We start from the raw sequence: 16,572 nt of genomic DNA on the forward strand, positions 1-16,572 counted from the left end.
CTGGAGAAGAGACGATTGAGGGGGATATGATATCAATGTACAAATAATGTACTGGCGACCCTAGCATAAAGAAAAAACTATTCAGAGCAAGGGAATACAATAGGACACATGGCCACTCACTAAAACTGGAGGAAAGGCGGTTTAACCTTAAAGTACGTAGGGGGTTCTTTACTGTCAGAGCAGTAAGGATCTGGAATTCTCTTCCACAGAATTCTCTTCCACAAGAAGTCGTATCAGCAGGGAGCATCAATAGTTTAAAAAAACGATTAGATGGGCACCTTAAACACCACAACATACATAGGTATACAATGTACGATTAAGAGCAAACACAAACACACACACACACATCATAGGTTGAACTGGATGGACGGATGTCTTTTTTCAACATTACTAACTATGTAACTTCCAAGGCCGCAAGGACACTTTTGGTGCCCCCTTGGTGATTCACATAAGTCACGGCCGTGACACCGTCCAAATGAATAGGCACTGGACAACCCTGAAGGTACTCGGTCCAGTGGACTAGGCAAAGCCTGATCGCTCTCAGCTCCAGTACATTGATCGGTAACATGGATTCTTCCAGGGACCAGACTCCTTGAGCAGAAATCCTGCCGAGAACCCCTCCCCACCCGGACAGACTGGCATTCATGGTGACAATTGTCCAATATATAGGGAGGAAGGATTTCCCTTGTTTGAGCATCGGGGACCGAAGCCACCAGATCAGGGACTCCCTGGTCACCTGGCTCAGCTGGATCTGATTGTCCAGGGAATTTAGGTTCTTGTTCCACTTGAGAAGAATTTCCTTCTGGAGGATTCTTGTGTGGAATTGAGCGAAGGTGACCGCCTCGAAGGACGACACAATCAGTCCCAGAACTCTCATACATGTCCGAAGGGACGACCATTTGCTGGACAGCGACAGCTGATTTGCAGTATGTCTGTAGGAGGAAGAAACACCCTGGCTGCGGACGAGTCCAAAGTCAAACCCAGATAGTCCAGTCTCATGGAAGGGACCAGGGTTCCTGGTCTCATGGAAGTGACCAGAGACGAATTCTGAAGGTTCAGAATCCACCTGAACTCTTCCAGAGTTCTCCTGGTGATCTCTAAATTTGTCAGCACCTTGGGGGACTCCGCACGGAGAAGCGGATCGTCCAGGTAACTTAGGAGCGATATCCCCCACTGTCCTAACAGTGCCAGGACCGGAGCCAACACCTTTGTGAAGACCCGAGGAGCAGAGGCGAGACCAAAGGGTAATGCCACAAACTGATAGTGATCATCTCCCACGGCAAAACGCAGAAACCGTTGATGTCTTGCACATATTGGGACGTGAAGGTAGGCATCTTTGATGTCTATGGAGGCCAGGAAATCCCCCTGATGTAGGGAAGCCACCGCCGTGCAAATGGATTCCATCTTGAATTTTTGAACTCGCACGAAGCAATTCAGTGCCTTCAGGTCCAGGATTGGACGCGACTTGCCTTCCTTCCTGGGGACCGTAAACAGGATTGAATAAAAGCTCTGAAAACGTCCTGCACACAGAGCCGGAACTATTACTCCCTGTTGTACCAGGTCCTGTACCGCCCCAAAGAGAGCCTGTAAGCAATCCGGGGACAGTCGCACATTGGAAGGTTAGAAACTTACCGGTGGACGGATCGAAACTCGATCTTGTACCTGGACCGTATGACCTTGTGAAACCATTTGTCTTGTATCCGGGATAGGCACAGGTCCAGGAACCAGCAAAGATGTCCCCACCCCCCACCCCAGATACGGGTGAGGGTGCACCTTCAGGCCGAAGGGGCCTTGTCCTGAGGTCTGGAGAAACTAAATTTTTGTTTGCCAGACCAAGGTCGCTTGGAACCACCCGAGGTGGCCTTGAAGGACTTTGCCTTATCGACTGACCCTGAGGGACGAAAAAAAACTTCTTGTGTGCTGAAAAATAGAATTTTTGTAAGAACTTACCGTAAAATTATTTTCTCTGAGTCCTCTGACAGACGCCGCCCGATGGTATTAGTCTTCACTAATGGGTAATGGCGCACTCTGCAGGAGCAGGCTAGGCAGATAATTATCAGGTTAATACAAAAAAACGTTTGTACCTCAGCACGCCACTAGGGGGCCATCCCACAGCCATTACCAGGAACCCAATCTGATATTACTTCAGTTTCGTAGCAAGCAGTACAGGAAGGCAACAACCCCCAAATACAAAAACGAGAGGGGTGGGGGCGGCGACTGTCCGAAGACTCAGAGAAAAGAATTTTACGGTAAGTTCTTACAAAAATTCTATTTTCTCTTACGTCCTCTGACAGTCGCCACCCGATGGCATTAGCCTTCACTAATGGGACGTCCCAAAGCAGTGCAGGTATGAGGGGTGGGAAAGCAACGCAACCAGATAAGAAGGTAACGCAAATAACCGGGCTAGTAACAACCTGAGCCCACAGTAAAAAAACTGGAACAAACCCAGAAAAAACACCCCAACAAGGAAAGACATTTAAAACAATGTCCCCTCAAACAACTGCCGCACTCAAAACTTCGCTGTCAAAAGAAGCATCCGAAGATGCCAAAACGTCAAGTTTGTAAAACTTCGTGAAAGTGTGCACTGACGACCATGTCGCCGTCTTGCACACCTGAGCCAGATGCCTGATGGCGAAAAAACCCAAGAGGCACTAACGGGCTCGAGTAGAATGAGCCTTTACCGGGAAAGGAGGAACCTGACCCTGGAGCCTGGAACAGGCCTGAACAATGGCCTGTCTGATCCATTTAGAAAAGGTCACCGCGCAGTCGGCCGATCCCTTCCGAGGTCCCTCAGGAAGAACAAATAGAGAATCAGACTGCCGAATCTACTACGTAGCAACAACACTGACAAAAACCAAATTCAGGTCCCCTGAAGCAAGAGAGCTCCCCTCGGGATTAGCCAAATGCCACACCACTTGAATGAAGGTGCAGACCAAAGAAAGCGACGTCAAAGGTCGGTGAAACAAGACGGCCGAGGCCGACAACGGACCCTGGCCTTAGTCAGCACCAGATGCTGATCCACGCCCTTCTGCAGGAAGGCCAAGACCTTCGCCACCGAGAAGGAACGAGGGTAAAAACCATGCACTTCACACCAAGCGAAATACGCTTTCCAGGTGCTGCGAAAATAAAATTCCTGTAAGTTGCTTCGCGAGCCTCTTACAAGGCAAAGACGACCGCTAGAGGAAGACCTCTATTCCTCAGGACCTGGCTTTTAACAGCCATGCCGACAAAGCCAGCAACTGTAAAGCAGAATGGAAGATCGGTCCTTGAGACAGATCGTCTCGCAGCGGAAGCTGCCATCGAGGTTCTACGACCATCTGAGTGACGGCCGCGTACCAGGACCGTTAAGGCCCGTCCGGGGCCACCAGAATGACTGACATCCGTTCCGACGCCAACCTGCGGAGGAACCTGGATAACAGTGGAATCGGAGGAAAGGCATACAAGTAGCGCGATAGCGGTGCCAAGGCACCACCAACGCATCCGCGGTGTCTGCCAAAGGATCGCGAGCCTAGGCCACGAACCTTACTACCATTTTGTGGAGACGGGACGCAAACAAATCCCCTACCGGGAGTGCAGGAGGTGAACCACCTCCGCATGTAGGGACCATTGCCTACGGTCCAAAGTCTGGCGACGTAGGTAGTCCGCCTGCCAGAGTTCCACACGCGGAATGAGAACGGCCGAGAACGCAGGTACCTGCGATCCGGCCCAGGACAGAATCTCGGCCACTGCAATGGCCACCCGGGCACTCCACGTGCCCCCTTGGTGATTGATTTAAGTCACAGCCGTGGCATTGTCCATCTGTACCCGCACTGGACACCCCTGAAGCTGAGGTGACCACTGGAACAGACAAAGCTGGAGCGCTTGGAGCTCCAAGACGCTGATCGGTAGCGAAGTCTCCCCCGCCCACCACGCCTCCTGGGCGCAAAACGTGCCCAGAACTCCTCCCCAGCCAGGCAGGCTGGTATCCGTGGTGACAACCGTCCATAATAATGGAAGTAAATAGCCAAGGCCGACACTTGGCCCTTGATAGTGCCCAAGGCCAACCGCTGCTCAACCCCTTTCTGTAAAAAGGCCAAAACCCTAGCTATAGAAAATAAGCGAGGGTGCAGCTGCAGCAATTCACACCATGAAATATACAATTTCCACGTACGATGATAGCTCTTCCTGGACGTCGACTTCCTGGCCTTCAATAGTGTAGGAATCACCGAATCAGAAAGACCTCTCTCAACACCTTGCTTTCAACAGCCATGCCGTTAAAGCAAGCAAACGTAAAACAAAATGGAAGATCGGTCCCTGGGACAGCAGATCCTCCGGCAGAGGAAGTTTCCACAGGATCGACGACCAATTTTACCAAGACCGACAAGGCCAGTCTGGGGCCACCAGATGCAGATATCCCTCCTGCCGGCACATTGTCTTCTCCCAAGGGGGGGGCAGAGGAAGACGTCCTGACTGGGAAAAGACAGATTATTGCTAGAGGCTATAGCAGCCACTAGCGATAATTGCAGTTAAAACCCGGCATGCTGGTTATACCAAGTTGATCAATCAAACAACTTGGTACATTCTGCCTGCCCATACACAGTTCGAATCTTGGCCTGTTGCTGTGGAACCTGTATACAAACTTAAAGCGGAGTTCCAGCCTAACCGCACACTCACCTGTCCCAAGGTCCAGCGATGCGCCGTCTTCTCCCTCTCTGCTCTGCGGCGCCGGCATCACTGATGTGTGGGCGCCCGGCTGTGACAGTTTGCGGCTTCACAGCGAGGTACGCACTGCACATGTGCGAGTTGCGCTATGCGTCGTGATTGGCCGGCAATCTTCTGGGACCTCTGACATGTCCCAGAAGATTGCAGGGAGGGAGGGAGAGAGGAGAACTTCCGCTCAGGGCGCCGCGGCGCTCCGAGTGGAAGTGTCAAAACTAGGTACCCCCCCCCCAAAAAAAATGACATGCCAAATGTGGCATGTCAGGGGGTTAGGACTATTTAAAGCAGAAGTTCCACTTTTGGGTGGAACTCCGGTTTAAGTGTTCACATAATATGCAGGCTGCCACTTTTACAAACTCTTGGGCAAACCTGCCAGGCTCTGTACACAACCTGTATGTGGAAACTAAGTAGCGCCAACACATTTTGACAATTAACACCACTATAGAAATAAAAAAGGGCAGCATATGACCTATATACTAAAGAATATGATTTACAACTTACTACCCAATGATTATGAAACAGTATCTGTCATAGGAGAATAGGTGCTTAGCTTACAAGCACTTCATGTAATAAGTGCCTTATGAGCAGGAGGATTCTTGTTCCACAGAATTTGTTCAGAAGAATAAGTAAAACCTCTCAGATTAAAGTGGAATTCCGGCCTCAAAAATGACTTTGGGCCATCCGCTTGCTGATATTAACCTGAAAAAGAAATGGATACCCCCGATTTTTTTTTTTTTTGTTTACTTACCTTGTTATAGAAGAAAATATACTTACCTTCCTTCCACTTCCTCCCTCTGCGGCCGTGGCCCACGCCGTCACTTCCTGCTTGCGATGACTCCTGGGAGGTGAACGTCTTTGCTCCCAGGAGTCAATGCGCCTGAACCGGCCCCGCTCGTCACTTCCGGTGCAGGCGCGTCATTCCCTGCTAAACAGCTTCTGGGCAGGGGTGACGCACTGCACCGGAAGTGACGAGCAGCGCCGGTGCAGGGCATTCTGGGACTCCGACGTCACCAAAGAGGACAGTCTGGCTTCAGCTGCCCACACCCAAGATGGCAGCGCTGGACAAGACATTTTCAAGATAAGTATTTCTTCTAAAAGGTAAGTGCGACCTGGGACAGTTCAGAGGCTATCCATTGTGGAATGTACTAGCCCTGACTGTCCCGGGGGTATTTTTTTCTAAAAAAACTTTTCAGAGGCCGGAACTCTCGCTTTAAACCCATTGCCTGGTTGTTGCATCATATAGCCATCTGAATTCAGTAACCTTGAGTCTGGCTAAGTGCTATATGTTACTGCACTCTGGTCCAGTCCTGCTTTTATCCGACTGCTCATGCTAGATATTCTATCTTGATAGAATTTTTAATTTTAATTTGTAAAATGGCTCATAAAATCATTATAAAGTCAGTTATTACATGAGGTAAAATATACTGTAAACTACAGTTTGCTACAACACATTTTAATGATCACTTGCTTGTTTCCTGTACACACAAGGCTTACCTTGTCTCTGCAATGTTGGTGGCAATAACAATCTTTCGTACCCCAGGAGGTGGAGTTTTGAAAACCTGAAATAGACAAAAAGCTCAAATGATGCTTTATTTTACAAAGTTTATTTTTGGGCAATATTTTAAATCCTGATATATAAACTACCAAAGAATAAATCAAATCATACTTCAAAAATCTTTGCTTTTTTTATTTCACTAAACGCATAATGTTTGAAAATAAATTTTTTTGTCTTGATCTGCTCATTGTTTGGTGGCCTGTGGAAAAATTATCTGGCTCATTGATACCAATTTTAACCTACAAGCTACTCGTTTTGTTTATTAATATGCCATTTATACTGTTGGATGTTTTTACATTCTCAGCAGCAACATTCTAGCGGTCTATCTTCTTGCCAATTCCAAAAAGTTCTTGTATACTGTTACATTTTTTGTACCTTAAGATTTTTTTCAATAAAAATCTATTGAAAGTGAAAATAAGATTTCTTATCTTCTCACCTTCTGTTCCGATCCTCTGAAAACTTTACTTGGCTTTTCAAAGATCCTAAGAGTTTACATTTCTTTGTACTTTCAGATAAAACCATGTCTATAGATATACAGCTCTATGCATTTGGGACAGTCTTTAACCACTTCTGGACCGGAGCTTTTTCTGACACTTGTTGCCTACAAGTTACATAGTTACATAGTTAGTGAGGCTGAAAAAAGACATCAGTCCATCCAGTTCAACCTATGATGTGTGTGTGTGTGTTTGCTGTTAACCGTACATTGTATACCCCTGTATGTTGTGGTCTTTAAGGTGCCCATCCAATAGTTTTTTGAAACTATCAATGCTCCCTGCTGATACGACTGTTTGCGGAAGAGAATTCCACGTCCTTACTGCTCATACAGTGAAGAAACCCCTGCGTATTTTAAGGTTAAACCGCCTTTCCTCTAGTTTTAGTGAGTGGCCACGTGTCTTATTGTATTCCCTTTCTCTAAATAGATTTTTCCATATGCTAGGGTTGCCAGTACAGTATTTGTACATTGATATCATATCCCCCCTCAAGCGTCTCTTCTCCAGAGAGAATAAGTTCAGTGCTTGTAGTCTTTCCTCATAGCTGATGTCCTCCATTCCCCTAATTATTTTTGTTGCCCTTCTCTGGACTCTTTCCAGTTCCATCACATCCTTCCTGAGGACCGGTGCCCAGAACTGGATAGCATACTCAAGATGTGGCCGGACCAGAGTCTTGTAGAGAGGGAGAATAATCTCTTTATTTCTGGAGTAAATCCCCTTTTTTATACATCCCAGTATTCTGTTGGCTTTGCTTGCAGCAGCTTGGCATTGCATGCCACTGCCAAGCCTGTTTTCTACCATTACCCCCAGGTCCTTTTCCATCCTAGAATCACCCAGAGATTTCCCCCCCAGTGAGTAGCTTGCTTTCTGGTTTCTGGCACCCAAGTGCATTACTTTACATTTTTCAACATTAAACCTCATCTGCCATGTAGTTGCCCACCCCATTATTTTGTTCAGGTCCGCTTGTAAGGTTTCCACATCCTGCCCAGAAGATATTGGCATGCTTAGTTTAGTATCATCCGCAAATACTGAGATTTTACTCAATACCCCCTCCTCTAGATCATTTATGAATTAAACAGGATTGGCCCCAGGACAGAACCCTGGGGGACCCCGCTTTCCACACCCGCCCAATCTGAGTACTCCATTAATCACCACCCTTTGCAACCTCCCCTGGAGCCAGTTTTCTATCCAGGTACTCACCTTATGGTCCATACCTACCTTCCTTAGTTTGAACAGTAAGCGTTTGTGGGGGAACGGTGTCAAAGGCCTTTGCAAAGTCCAGGTACACCACATCCACAGGCTTACCTTTATCTAGGTGGCAGCTCACTTCATCATAGAAGGTTAATAGATTGGTTTGGCAAGAACGATTTTTCATGAATCCATGCCGATTACTACTAATAATACCATTTCCATTACTAAAGTCTTGTATGTGGTCCCTTAACATCCCCTCCAAAATCATGCAGACTACTGATGTTAGGCCGACCGGCCTATAGTTACCCGGGATATATCTCGGCCCCTTTTTAAATATTGGTGGCACGTTGGCTTTTTTCCAATCAGCTGGCACCATACCCATCTGTAAACTATCCTTAAAGATCAAGAATAATGGTCTGGCAATCACCTGGCTGAGCTCTTTAAGAACCCTCGGGTGCAAGGTATCCGGTCCCGGTGATTTATTTATGTATAAGTTAAAAACAGTTCTTCTTTTCTTTTGCTAGAAAATTACTTAGAACCACTAAACATTATATATTTTTTTTAGCAGAGACCCTAGAGAATAAAATGGAGATCGTTGCCAAATTTTTTATCACACCGTATTTGCGCAGCGGTCTTACAAATGCAATTTTTTTGGAACAAATTCACTTTTTTGAATAAAAAAAAATAAGAAAAACAGTAAAGTTAGCCCAATGTTTTCCTATAATGTGAAAGATAATGTTACGTTGAGTAAATATATACCCAACATGTCATGCTTCAAAATTGCGCACGCTCGTGGAATGGCGACAAACATTGGTACCTAAAAATCCCCATAGGTGACACTTTAAAAATGTCTACAGGTTACCGGTTTAGAGTTACAGGGGGTCTAGGGCTCAAATTATTGCTCTCGCTTTAACGATCACGGCGATACCTCACATGTGTGGTGTGAACTAGTGATCGACCGATATTGTTTTTTATTGCCGATACCGATATTTTGGTCATCGCATATCGGTATCTGCCGATATTTTCGGACATTTAAAAACATTTTTTTTTTTTTACAGGTACTGTTGTGGAGGGATCTGGGGGGCTAAAAGACCTACAAACCCCTCCTCTCCACTTGAAAGCATTCAAAACGCCAAGTTTGGCTGTTTTGAAAGCTGTAATTTTTTAGAATTTGTCATGACATCACTTCCGAGTTTTTACATGGAGACCCGATGAGAGCCGAATGCGGCTTTGATTGGGTCTTCTCTTCGGCGGCCATGCAGGTAGGATGGCAGGGTCTCCTGGTAGGACAGGGGACCCGGGAGAGGCGTGAGGGGAGGGACGTCCCCTCCCGCTTCAATCAAATGCTTTTGCCTAGCACCTGACTAGGAGGGTGCTACATAAAGAAGGGGGTTCTTCGTCTATAATTAGAAAAAAAAAAAAACATGAATTCTTCATAAAAGTAAGACTACAGGGGATTGGCAGCGTTGCTTACTTTACTGGTCTTCGTAAGAAAGAACTGCAATTGATTACTAAACCTTTAACATTGCCTTACATTATAAAACCTATATACATGATATAATTAGAAATATTACAATTCTGAACTATAGGTGAATTCTGATATCCTGAATAAAGGCAGCGAATCCAAAGTGCTGTGACAAAGCTGGAATATCAACAAGCTCAATCTGAAGTCAATGGAGAAGCACACAGCATACCTGTGTTTGGTTCACAGTTGGCATTAATGAATGCAGAGGGATAATAATAAACCGGTCTGCAAATAAAGAAGATATTTTAGAGATCAGCAAAAGAAGCATTAGGAAAACTTGGAAGAAATCTACACATTTCTAAAGGCTATCTGTATAAACCTGTATTTTACTGTCTCCCCCCAGATTTCACTTTCCAGTTCGTACTACATTTATTTTTACATTACACACACCCTAAAATACGTTCCTATACAGTAAAGGCTTGCAACTAGAGGAAACATGTTATGAGTTTCATTGCTGACCTTCTGAAAATTATAGTTGTATGGTCTTCTCTGCCATATTGGGTTAATTTACTAAAACTGGAGTGTGCAACATCTGGTGCAGCTGTGCATTGTAGCCAATCTGCTTCCAAATTCGGCTTTCTCAATTAAGTTTTGACAAAAAAACCTGGAAGCTGATGGGTTTCTATGCAGAGCTGCCCCAATTTTTTACACTCTCCAGTTTTACTAAATCATGCCCTATGAGTTGCTGACCAGGAACAAATAGTTACCCAGTGAAATCAGAACTCCTGATTCTCAGACTTGTTCTTGGTCATTCTCTCAGAAAAATCTAAAACCACTGATCAACAATACCGCCAAGCTACAAACATTTTTAGGCATAATAGTCTGAATTTACAGGTTACATTTTCCTAGTACTTGGTAGCTTTAAATAGCTTATCAGATCAATACACTGTGCAGTTTTTTGCTACTTGCTGTATCATACTGATGTATGAGTGATCCCAGATTGTGTGTTTTTTAGTGGCAACGTTGTCATATTAACCCTTCTGTATAGTCAGCTCTTATTATCGGTGTTCGATTTTACATATTATGCAGCAATAAAGATTGTTTTACATGAGGTCACCACGGTCTGTCTGATTCCCTTCCTCCACTATAGAACTCCTTTGGGTTTCTGTTCCCCATTTCCTTTTCAGATTTAAATAGTTTACCTGATTTAAACATATGTTGTGACATTAGCAAATCATGAAGTGTGCTGATATTGTCCCAGCCTGGAAGGAACACCAATATTGCACCATCCTGAAACAAGATGAAAGAAAGATGGAAAATGTGAAACTGAAGAGATTGAGTCCACGAAAAAAATTATTTTAGGCCTGATGTTTACGTACAGTGGTTGTAATGGATAATGCTTGTTTTTACCTTAATAAATCCTCTGCATTAAGGTAAAAAACCTTTTAGGTGCAGGCCCCCTCCCCCCCAACCCCACCTAAATACTTACCTGAGCCAGATCTTGGTCCAGCACTGTGCCCGAGAGCAAAAGCGCTGCTCTCTCTCTCCCTCCTCACTGGGCTCAGTGAGCAGAGTAAGACTTTGCGCCTGCTGCTGTCAATCAAATCCAGTGACAAGGGAGCAGCAGGCGGAGCCGATCTGCACTCTGTGTGGCAATAGACGCATACAATGTGGCTCAGAATCGAGCCCAAACAAGTCCCCCCCTTCCCCTGAGCAGATGACTTGCTGTGGGGTACTAGAAGGCAGGGGGAGCCAGGAGTGCCTGCAGGGGACCCCAGGGGAGGAGGATTGGGACTGCTTTGTGCAAAGCCATTGCAAAGACCAGGTAAGCATATTACACTGCTCAAAAAAATTAGAGGAACACTTTTTAATCAGGAGTATAGCATTAAGTCAATTAAACTCCTGGGTTATTGATCTGGTCAGTTAAAGAACAGAGGGGGTTGTTAATCAGTTTCAGCTGCTTTGGTGTTATTAAAATTAACAACAGGTGCAGTAGATGGTCAACAATGAGGCGACCTCCAAAACAAGAAATGGTTTTACAGGGGGAGGCCACTGACAATTTTTTTCCCTAATCATATTTTCTGACTTTTTCGCTAGTTTTTCATTTGGCTGGGGTCAGTGTCACTACTGGTAGCATGAGGAGATACCCAGACCCTATAGAGCTTGCACGGGCAGTCCAACTCCTCCAGGCACATCAATACATGTCATTCCCAGAAGGTTTGCGGTTTCTCCCAGTACAGTCTTAAGAGCAGATTCCAGGAGACAGGCAGTTAATCTAGGAGAGCTGGACAGGGCAGAAGTGGAGTCCCTAACCCATCAGAAGGACCAGTATCTGCTCCTTTGTGCAAGGAAGAACAGGATGAGCACTGCCAGAGCCCTATAAAATTACCTCCAGCAGGCCACTGGTGTGAATGTCTTTGACCAAACAATCAATCAGACGTCATGAGGTGGCTTGAGGGCCTGACGTCCTCTAGTGGGCCCTGTGCTCACTGCCCGGCCTGTGGAACTGGATTGGCAGTTGCCATTGAACACCAGGATTGGCAGGTCCGCCACTTGGCACCCTGTGCATTACACAGATGAGAGCAGGTTCACCCTGAGCTTATGTGACAGACGTGAAAGGGTCTGGAGAAGCCGTGGACAATGTTATGCTGCCTGTAACATCGTTCAGTGTGACTGGTTTGGTGGTGGGTCAGTGATGGTCTGGGAGGCATATCCATGGAGGGATGCACAAAACTCTACAGGCTAGACAAATGGCACCCTGACTGCCATTAGTTATCAGGATGAAATACTTGGACCCATTGTCAGACCCTACGCTGGTGCACGACAATGCCCAGCCTCATGTGGCGAGATTATGTAGCCAGTTCCTGGAGGATGAAGGAATACCATTGAATAGCCCCCACACTCGCTTGACCTCAATCAAATAGAAAACCTCTAGGACATTATGTTTCGGTCCATCCGACGCCGCCAGGTTGCGACTCAGTCTGTTCAGGAGCTCAGCGATTCCCTGGTCCAGATCTGGGAGGAAATACCCCATGACACTGTCCGTCGTCTCATTAGGAGCATGTCCCGACGTAGTCAGGCATGCATACAAGCACGTGGGGGGCCATACAAACAACTGAGTACCATTTTGAGTTGCTGCAATGAGATTTCAGCAAAATGGACTAGCCTGCTGCATCATTTTTGCACTTTGATTTTCGGGGTGTCTTTGAATTCTACCCTCTGTATGTTGATCATTTTCATTTCAATCAAACGATGTGGCATCCTTTCATTCCTAACACATTGCCCAGTCCATATCAGTATAGATATCCAGCATTATATATTTTTCCTCGCTGAGATCTGATGTGTTTTCAAAGTGTTCCTTTAATTTTTTTGAGCAGTGTATAACAAATGAAAGTCTGTTAAATATACCCCTTACCGCCTTCATGGCTAATGACACATCGGAGATAAAAAAAAAAAAGAAGAAGAAGAAGAAGAAGAAGAAGAAGAAGCTGTCGAGAGGCATTCTGGGAGACCTCACCATCTTCTCTCATGCCCCCTGGGAATATTTTCCCTTGGTTCTAGATACAGGTTCTCCATCCTCATTCCACTCTTTTTCTACCTGATATTCTATCCTTTTTCCTACCTGATTGTCCTCCGCCCACCCCTTTTTTTTTCTCCTGGTCCCTCGTCTTCAGTCTGAGAATTTCGCTAACCCCAGGAATTCTCTACTATTAGGGCGACAACGTTGGCCAGAGTGGATTTAATATTTTACCCACCCTATTGCAGAAGATCCCTCCAAAAACAACAATATGTATTCTCTCACTCCTGGAAAGAGAAGCCATCAACCCTGTATATCTCCTCCACCCCTATCCCCGTTCCCTGTCCTCCTATCTGCAGGCTGTTTTACAAGCCTACAAGATTTAAATAGCCATTCTTTAATGTTAATAAGCTTCCTGAGTTAGAGACCTTCATATTATAGTTCTGACCTATATTATTTCAACATTATGTACATCCAGATATGCAACTGAAGTGTTTGTTGTTATAAGCAGACACACAATTGGGGTGAATGCCCACTGTTCATCTGACATAACAGTTTTTGACTATGGGATGTTTGTAACATTGATTCTGTATATGCTGTCCATCACCAAATAAAACGTGTTTGAAAAAAAAAAACCCTGAAAGTGTATTATTATATCTGTTGAATTGGTGAAAGAAACATCTATTGCACCTGACAGAACTTTTTGAGCATACATTAGCATGGTTCCCAGCTCTCTTTGTGGAGTACAAAAAACCTCTCTTTGTTATGGAGAAGAGAGTAGGAGGTGTCCTGTAATTATCTCCTACGATGACAACACTGCTTTTCTGTAGAGTACAACCTAGCACATGAAGAGCGATACTGGCAGGATGGCCAGGTGAAAATACATTGAAAAAAGATTTTTGGGTTTGGCTCTTTAGGTTTGGCTTTAAAGAGAGACTCACAATGTGTTTAGTCCACAACAGCCAATGTGCACCTTAGGCCTAATATTTTTGTTTTCTTTTTTTATATAAATTTAGGACACCCCTCTAACCAGTACAGAATTTCAGAATACCAAGTCCAATAATAACTTCTGCCTTGTACCCTATTTTGCCTAAAGCCAGCCATGACTTCCCAAGTCAATGTAGCCATGCCCTTTGTCAGGCTCATCTGAGTATACAATGGATAGAATATAATTATACATAGTACATCATTTATTAACTGAAGGGTTAAATGTGAATAAACATAGCTCAATTAGAAATAAATTTAGCAACTGTAAAATGAAAACACAGAGACTACATTAAATGGAAATTTTGACAAACACCTGGGTTTCTTCAAAATTACACAACCAAATATGGGTATTAAAATAGTGGTGTTTGACCTTACCTCCCCTTTTAGGACTATGTGCCTGATAAGCTCAGCAATCAGATCAAGATCAACCTTCTCGTCATCTGCACATTCCAAAGCATGAATAGTACTTTCAGAGTACCTATAGAAAATGAGAAGAGAAAAAGGTTACTTACACTGAACTCTGAGGAATTAGTCAAGAAACGGACCTGAGGTGCATCCAGAGGAAGAAAAGTGGCCACATACAGAGGCTCTATTCATTAAGACAGATGGGCTCTTTTATACCAATTTTCTCCACAAAATGTTCAGCAATGATCTTTGCGAGTCGGCTTTTATGATACGTGGCACTGGTGGACACTGATACGTGGCACTGGTGGACACTGATTCGTGGCACTGGTGGGCACTGATACGTGGCACTGGTGGGCACTGATACGTGGCACTGGTGGGCACTGATACGTGGCACTGGTGGGCACTGATACGTGGCACTGGTGGGCACCGATTCGTGGCACTGATACATGGCACTGGTGGACACTGATTTGTGGCACTGATACGTGGCACTGGTGGACACTGATTTGTGGCACTGATACATGGCACCGATATAAGGCACTTGTGGACACTGATTTGTGGCACCGATTTGTGGCACTGGTGGACACATACGTGGCACTGGTGGGCAGTGGCACTGGTGGACACTGATACGTGGCACTGGTGGGCAGTGGCACTGGTGGACACATACGTGGCACTGGTGGGCAGTGGCACTGGTGGACACTGATACGTGGCACTGGTAGGCAATGAGGAAATGAGTAAAAAAAAAAAAAAACAGAAAGGGGGAATTAGGTGACAACACATCATATTCTGACTGGCCAAATACAAAGTCGTCTGTCATATAAGTCGCGCAAAATAATTCACAAGTCGCGCTGAAGTCGCGGTAAAATGTCGCTCCGACATGGGGCGACTTATGGTCGCGGCAGTGTGAACTGGCTCTGAGCCTATAAGTCTTTTTGTTTTCTTGTACATATTACATAGTACACACTGCTGGTACAAAGACAACACAGTTTGTACAAGTCTGTGCATATATCAGCAACATACTTTATTTGAAGGTCCCGTAGATATCTTTGCCAGCGTTCCTGATACAGCTTCTCCTTTTCTGCTTTCTCTGGTCGAATCATACGTCCTTGCATAAACCTATTCCTCCCCTGCGGCCTACAGACTTTGTCTTTAGCGGAATACCTAAATATATGACATACATTAGAAAATACAAAGTCTAGATTTGCAAAACACACACACACAAATAACCCACTTGCATCTAGCTATTTAGTAGTACAACTTCCACTGCTCAAATGTTAATTATTAAGGTAAATTACGAGTCTTGGACAAAGAATAAAAACAAACTGAAACACTTCCCTTGTCTTGAGAAGCTTCTACAAAAATAAACTATAGTGAATGGCAAAAAATGCAAACGAAAGATACCTTAGCATTTCAATTACATCCTCCAAAAGATACTCTTTCACCGGGAAGGTAAATCCAGGAATATGCAGCATTGGACATTTACCTGTGCAAGGAAAAATCATAAAATAACATTTCATTTACACCAAAATAAATAGTTTTATACATATTGATGTCTAAGGCTATGTCTACTGGATCAAAGCAGACACGCAGTGCAGTGCATTTAGGCTCAATTTATAGTAGCACAACTCCAAAGTTGCACGATTTCCAGTGCAACTTTGCACTCAATGGAGCTAAGTCGCACAAAAGTAGAGCAGGCACGGATCTGAAGGTGCCATGCGACTTGTCATGTCCAAAGTCAAATGACAAGTCGCACTAGTGCAAATACAGCCTATAGTTACAGAAAAAGTAAAGTTTGTTTCATGTTCAGCCTTACGTTGAGCCTCACTAGTAGAGTACTTGATGAAGCAAGGAAGCATTTAAAGCCTGGACAGGACTTGGTTTCCTGAGCTGGAACCTTTTGGGCCAGTTTACATGCTACGTTTTAAGTGCTTTGTGTTTTAGACCCTCATTCCCCGACTTAGCTGGATCGGATTGTCCAGAGACTGTGGAGTCTTGTCCCATTTGGTCAGAATTTCCCTTTGCAGGGACCTCGCATGGAACTGTGCAAACGGAACCGCTTCGAAGGTAGACACTATCAGGCCCCGCAACCAAGTCTGGAGGGACGACCATCTGTTGGACAGCAGAAGGTGAATTGCAGCCTGCAATTTCTGGAGTTTGTCCAGAGGAAGGAGCACTCTGGCTAAGGTTGAATCCAGAGTCAGGCCCAGATAGTCCAGCTTCGTAGACAAAGCCAGAGCAGAGACTTCTGAAAAATCAGAATCCAGCG

General features: G+C 45.0%; 1 protein-coding gene across 1 annotated transcript in view; it reads right to left on the minus strand.

Annotated features, from left to right (window-relative positions):
* Window positions 1-16,572, minus strand: part of DHX36 (DEAH-box helicase 36) — a 181,313-nt gene that overhangs the window by 115,328 nt on the left and 49,413 nt on the right. The window contains exons 9-14 of the mRNA XM_082251944.1: window positions 15,708-15,789; window positions 15,327-15,467; window positions 14,280-14,382; window positions 10,603-10,690; window positions 9,630-9,685; window positions 6,193-6,257 (exon numbers count right to left, since the gene is read on the minus strand). Coding sequence (XP_082108070.1) covers window positions 6,193-6,257; window positions 9,630-9,685; window positions 10,603-10,690; window positions 14,280-14,382; window positions 15,327-15,467; window positions 15,708-15,789 — 535 coding nt within the window. The remainder of the gene's footprint in view (window positions 1-6,192; window positions 6,258-9,629; window positions 9,686-10,602; window positions 10,691-14,279; window positions 14,383-15,326; window positions 15,468-15,707; window positions 15,790-16,572) is intronic.

Source organism: Pelophylax lessonae, assembly GCF_965119305.1.
Source record: "Pelophylax lessonae genome assembly, chromosome: 3".
In the NCBI taxonomy this organism is placed as follows: domain Eukaryota; kingdom Metazoa; phylum Chordata; class Amphibia; order Anura; family Ranidae; genus Pelophylax; species Pelophylax lessonae.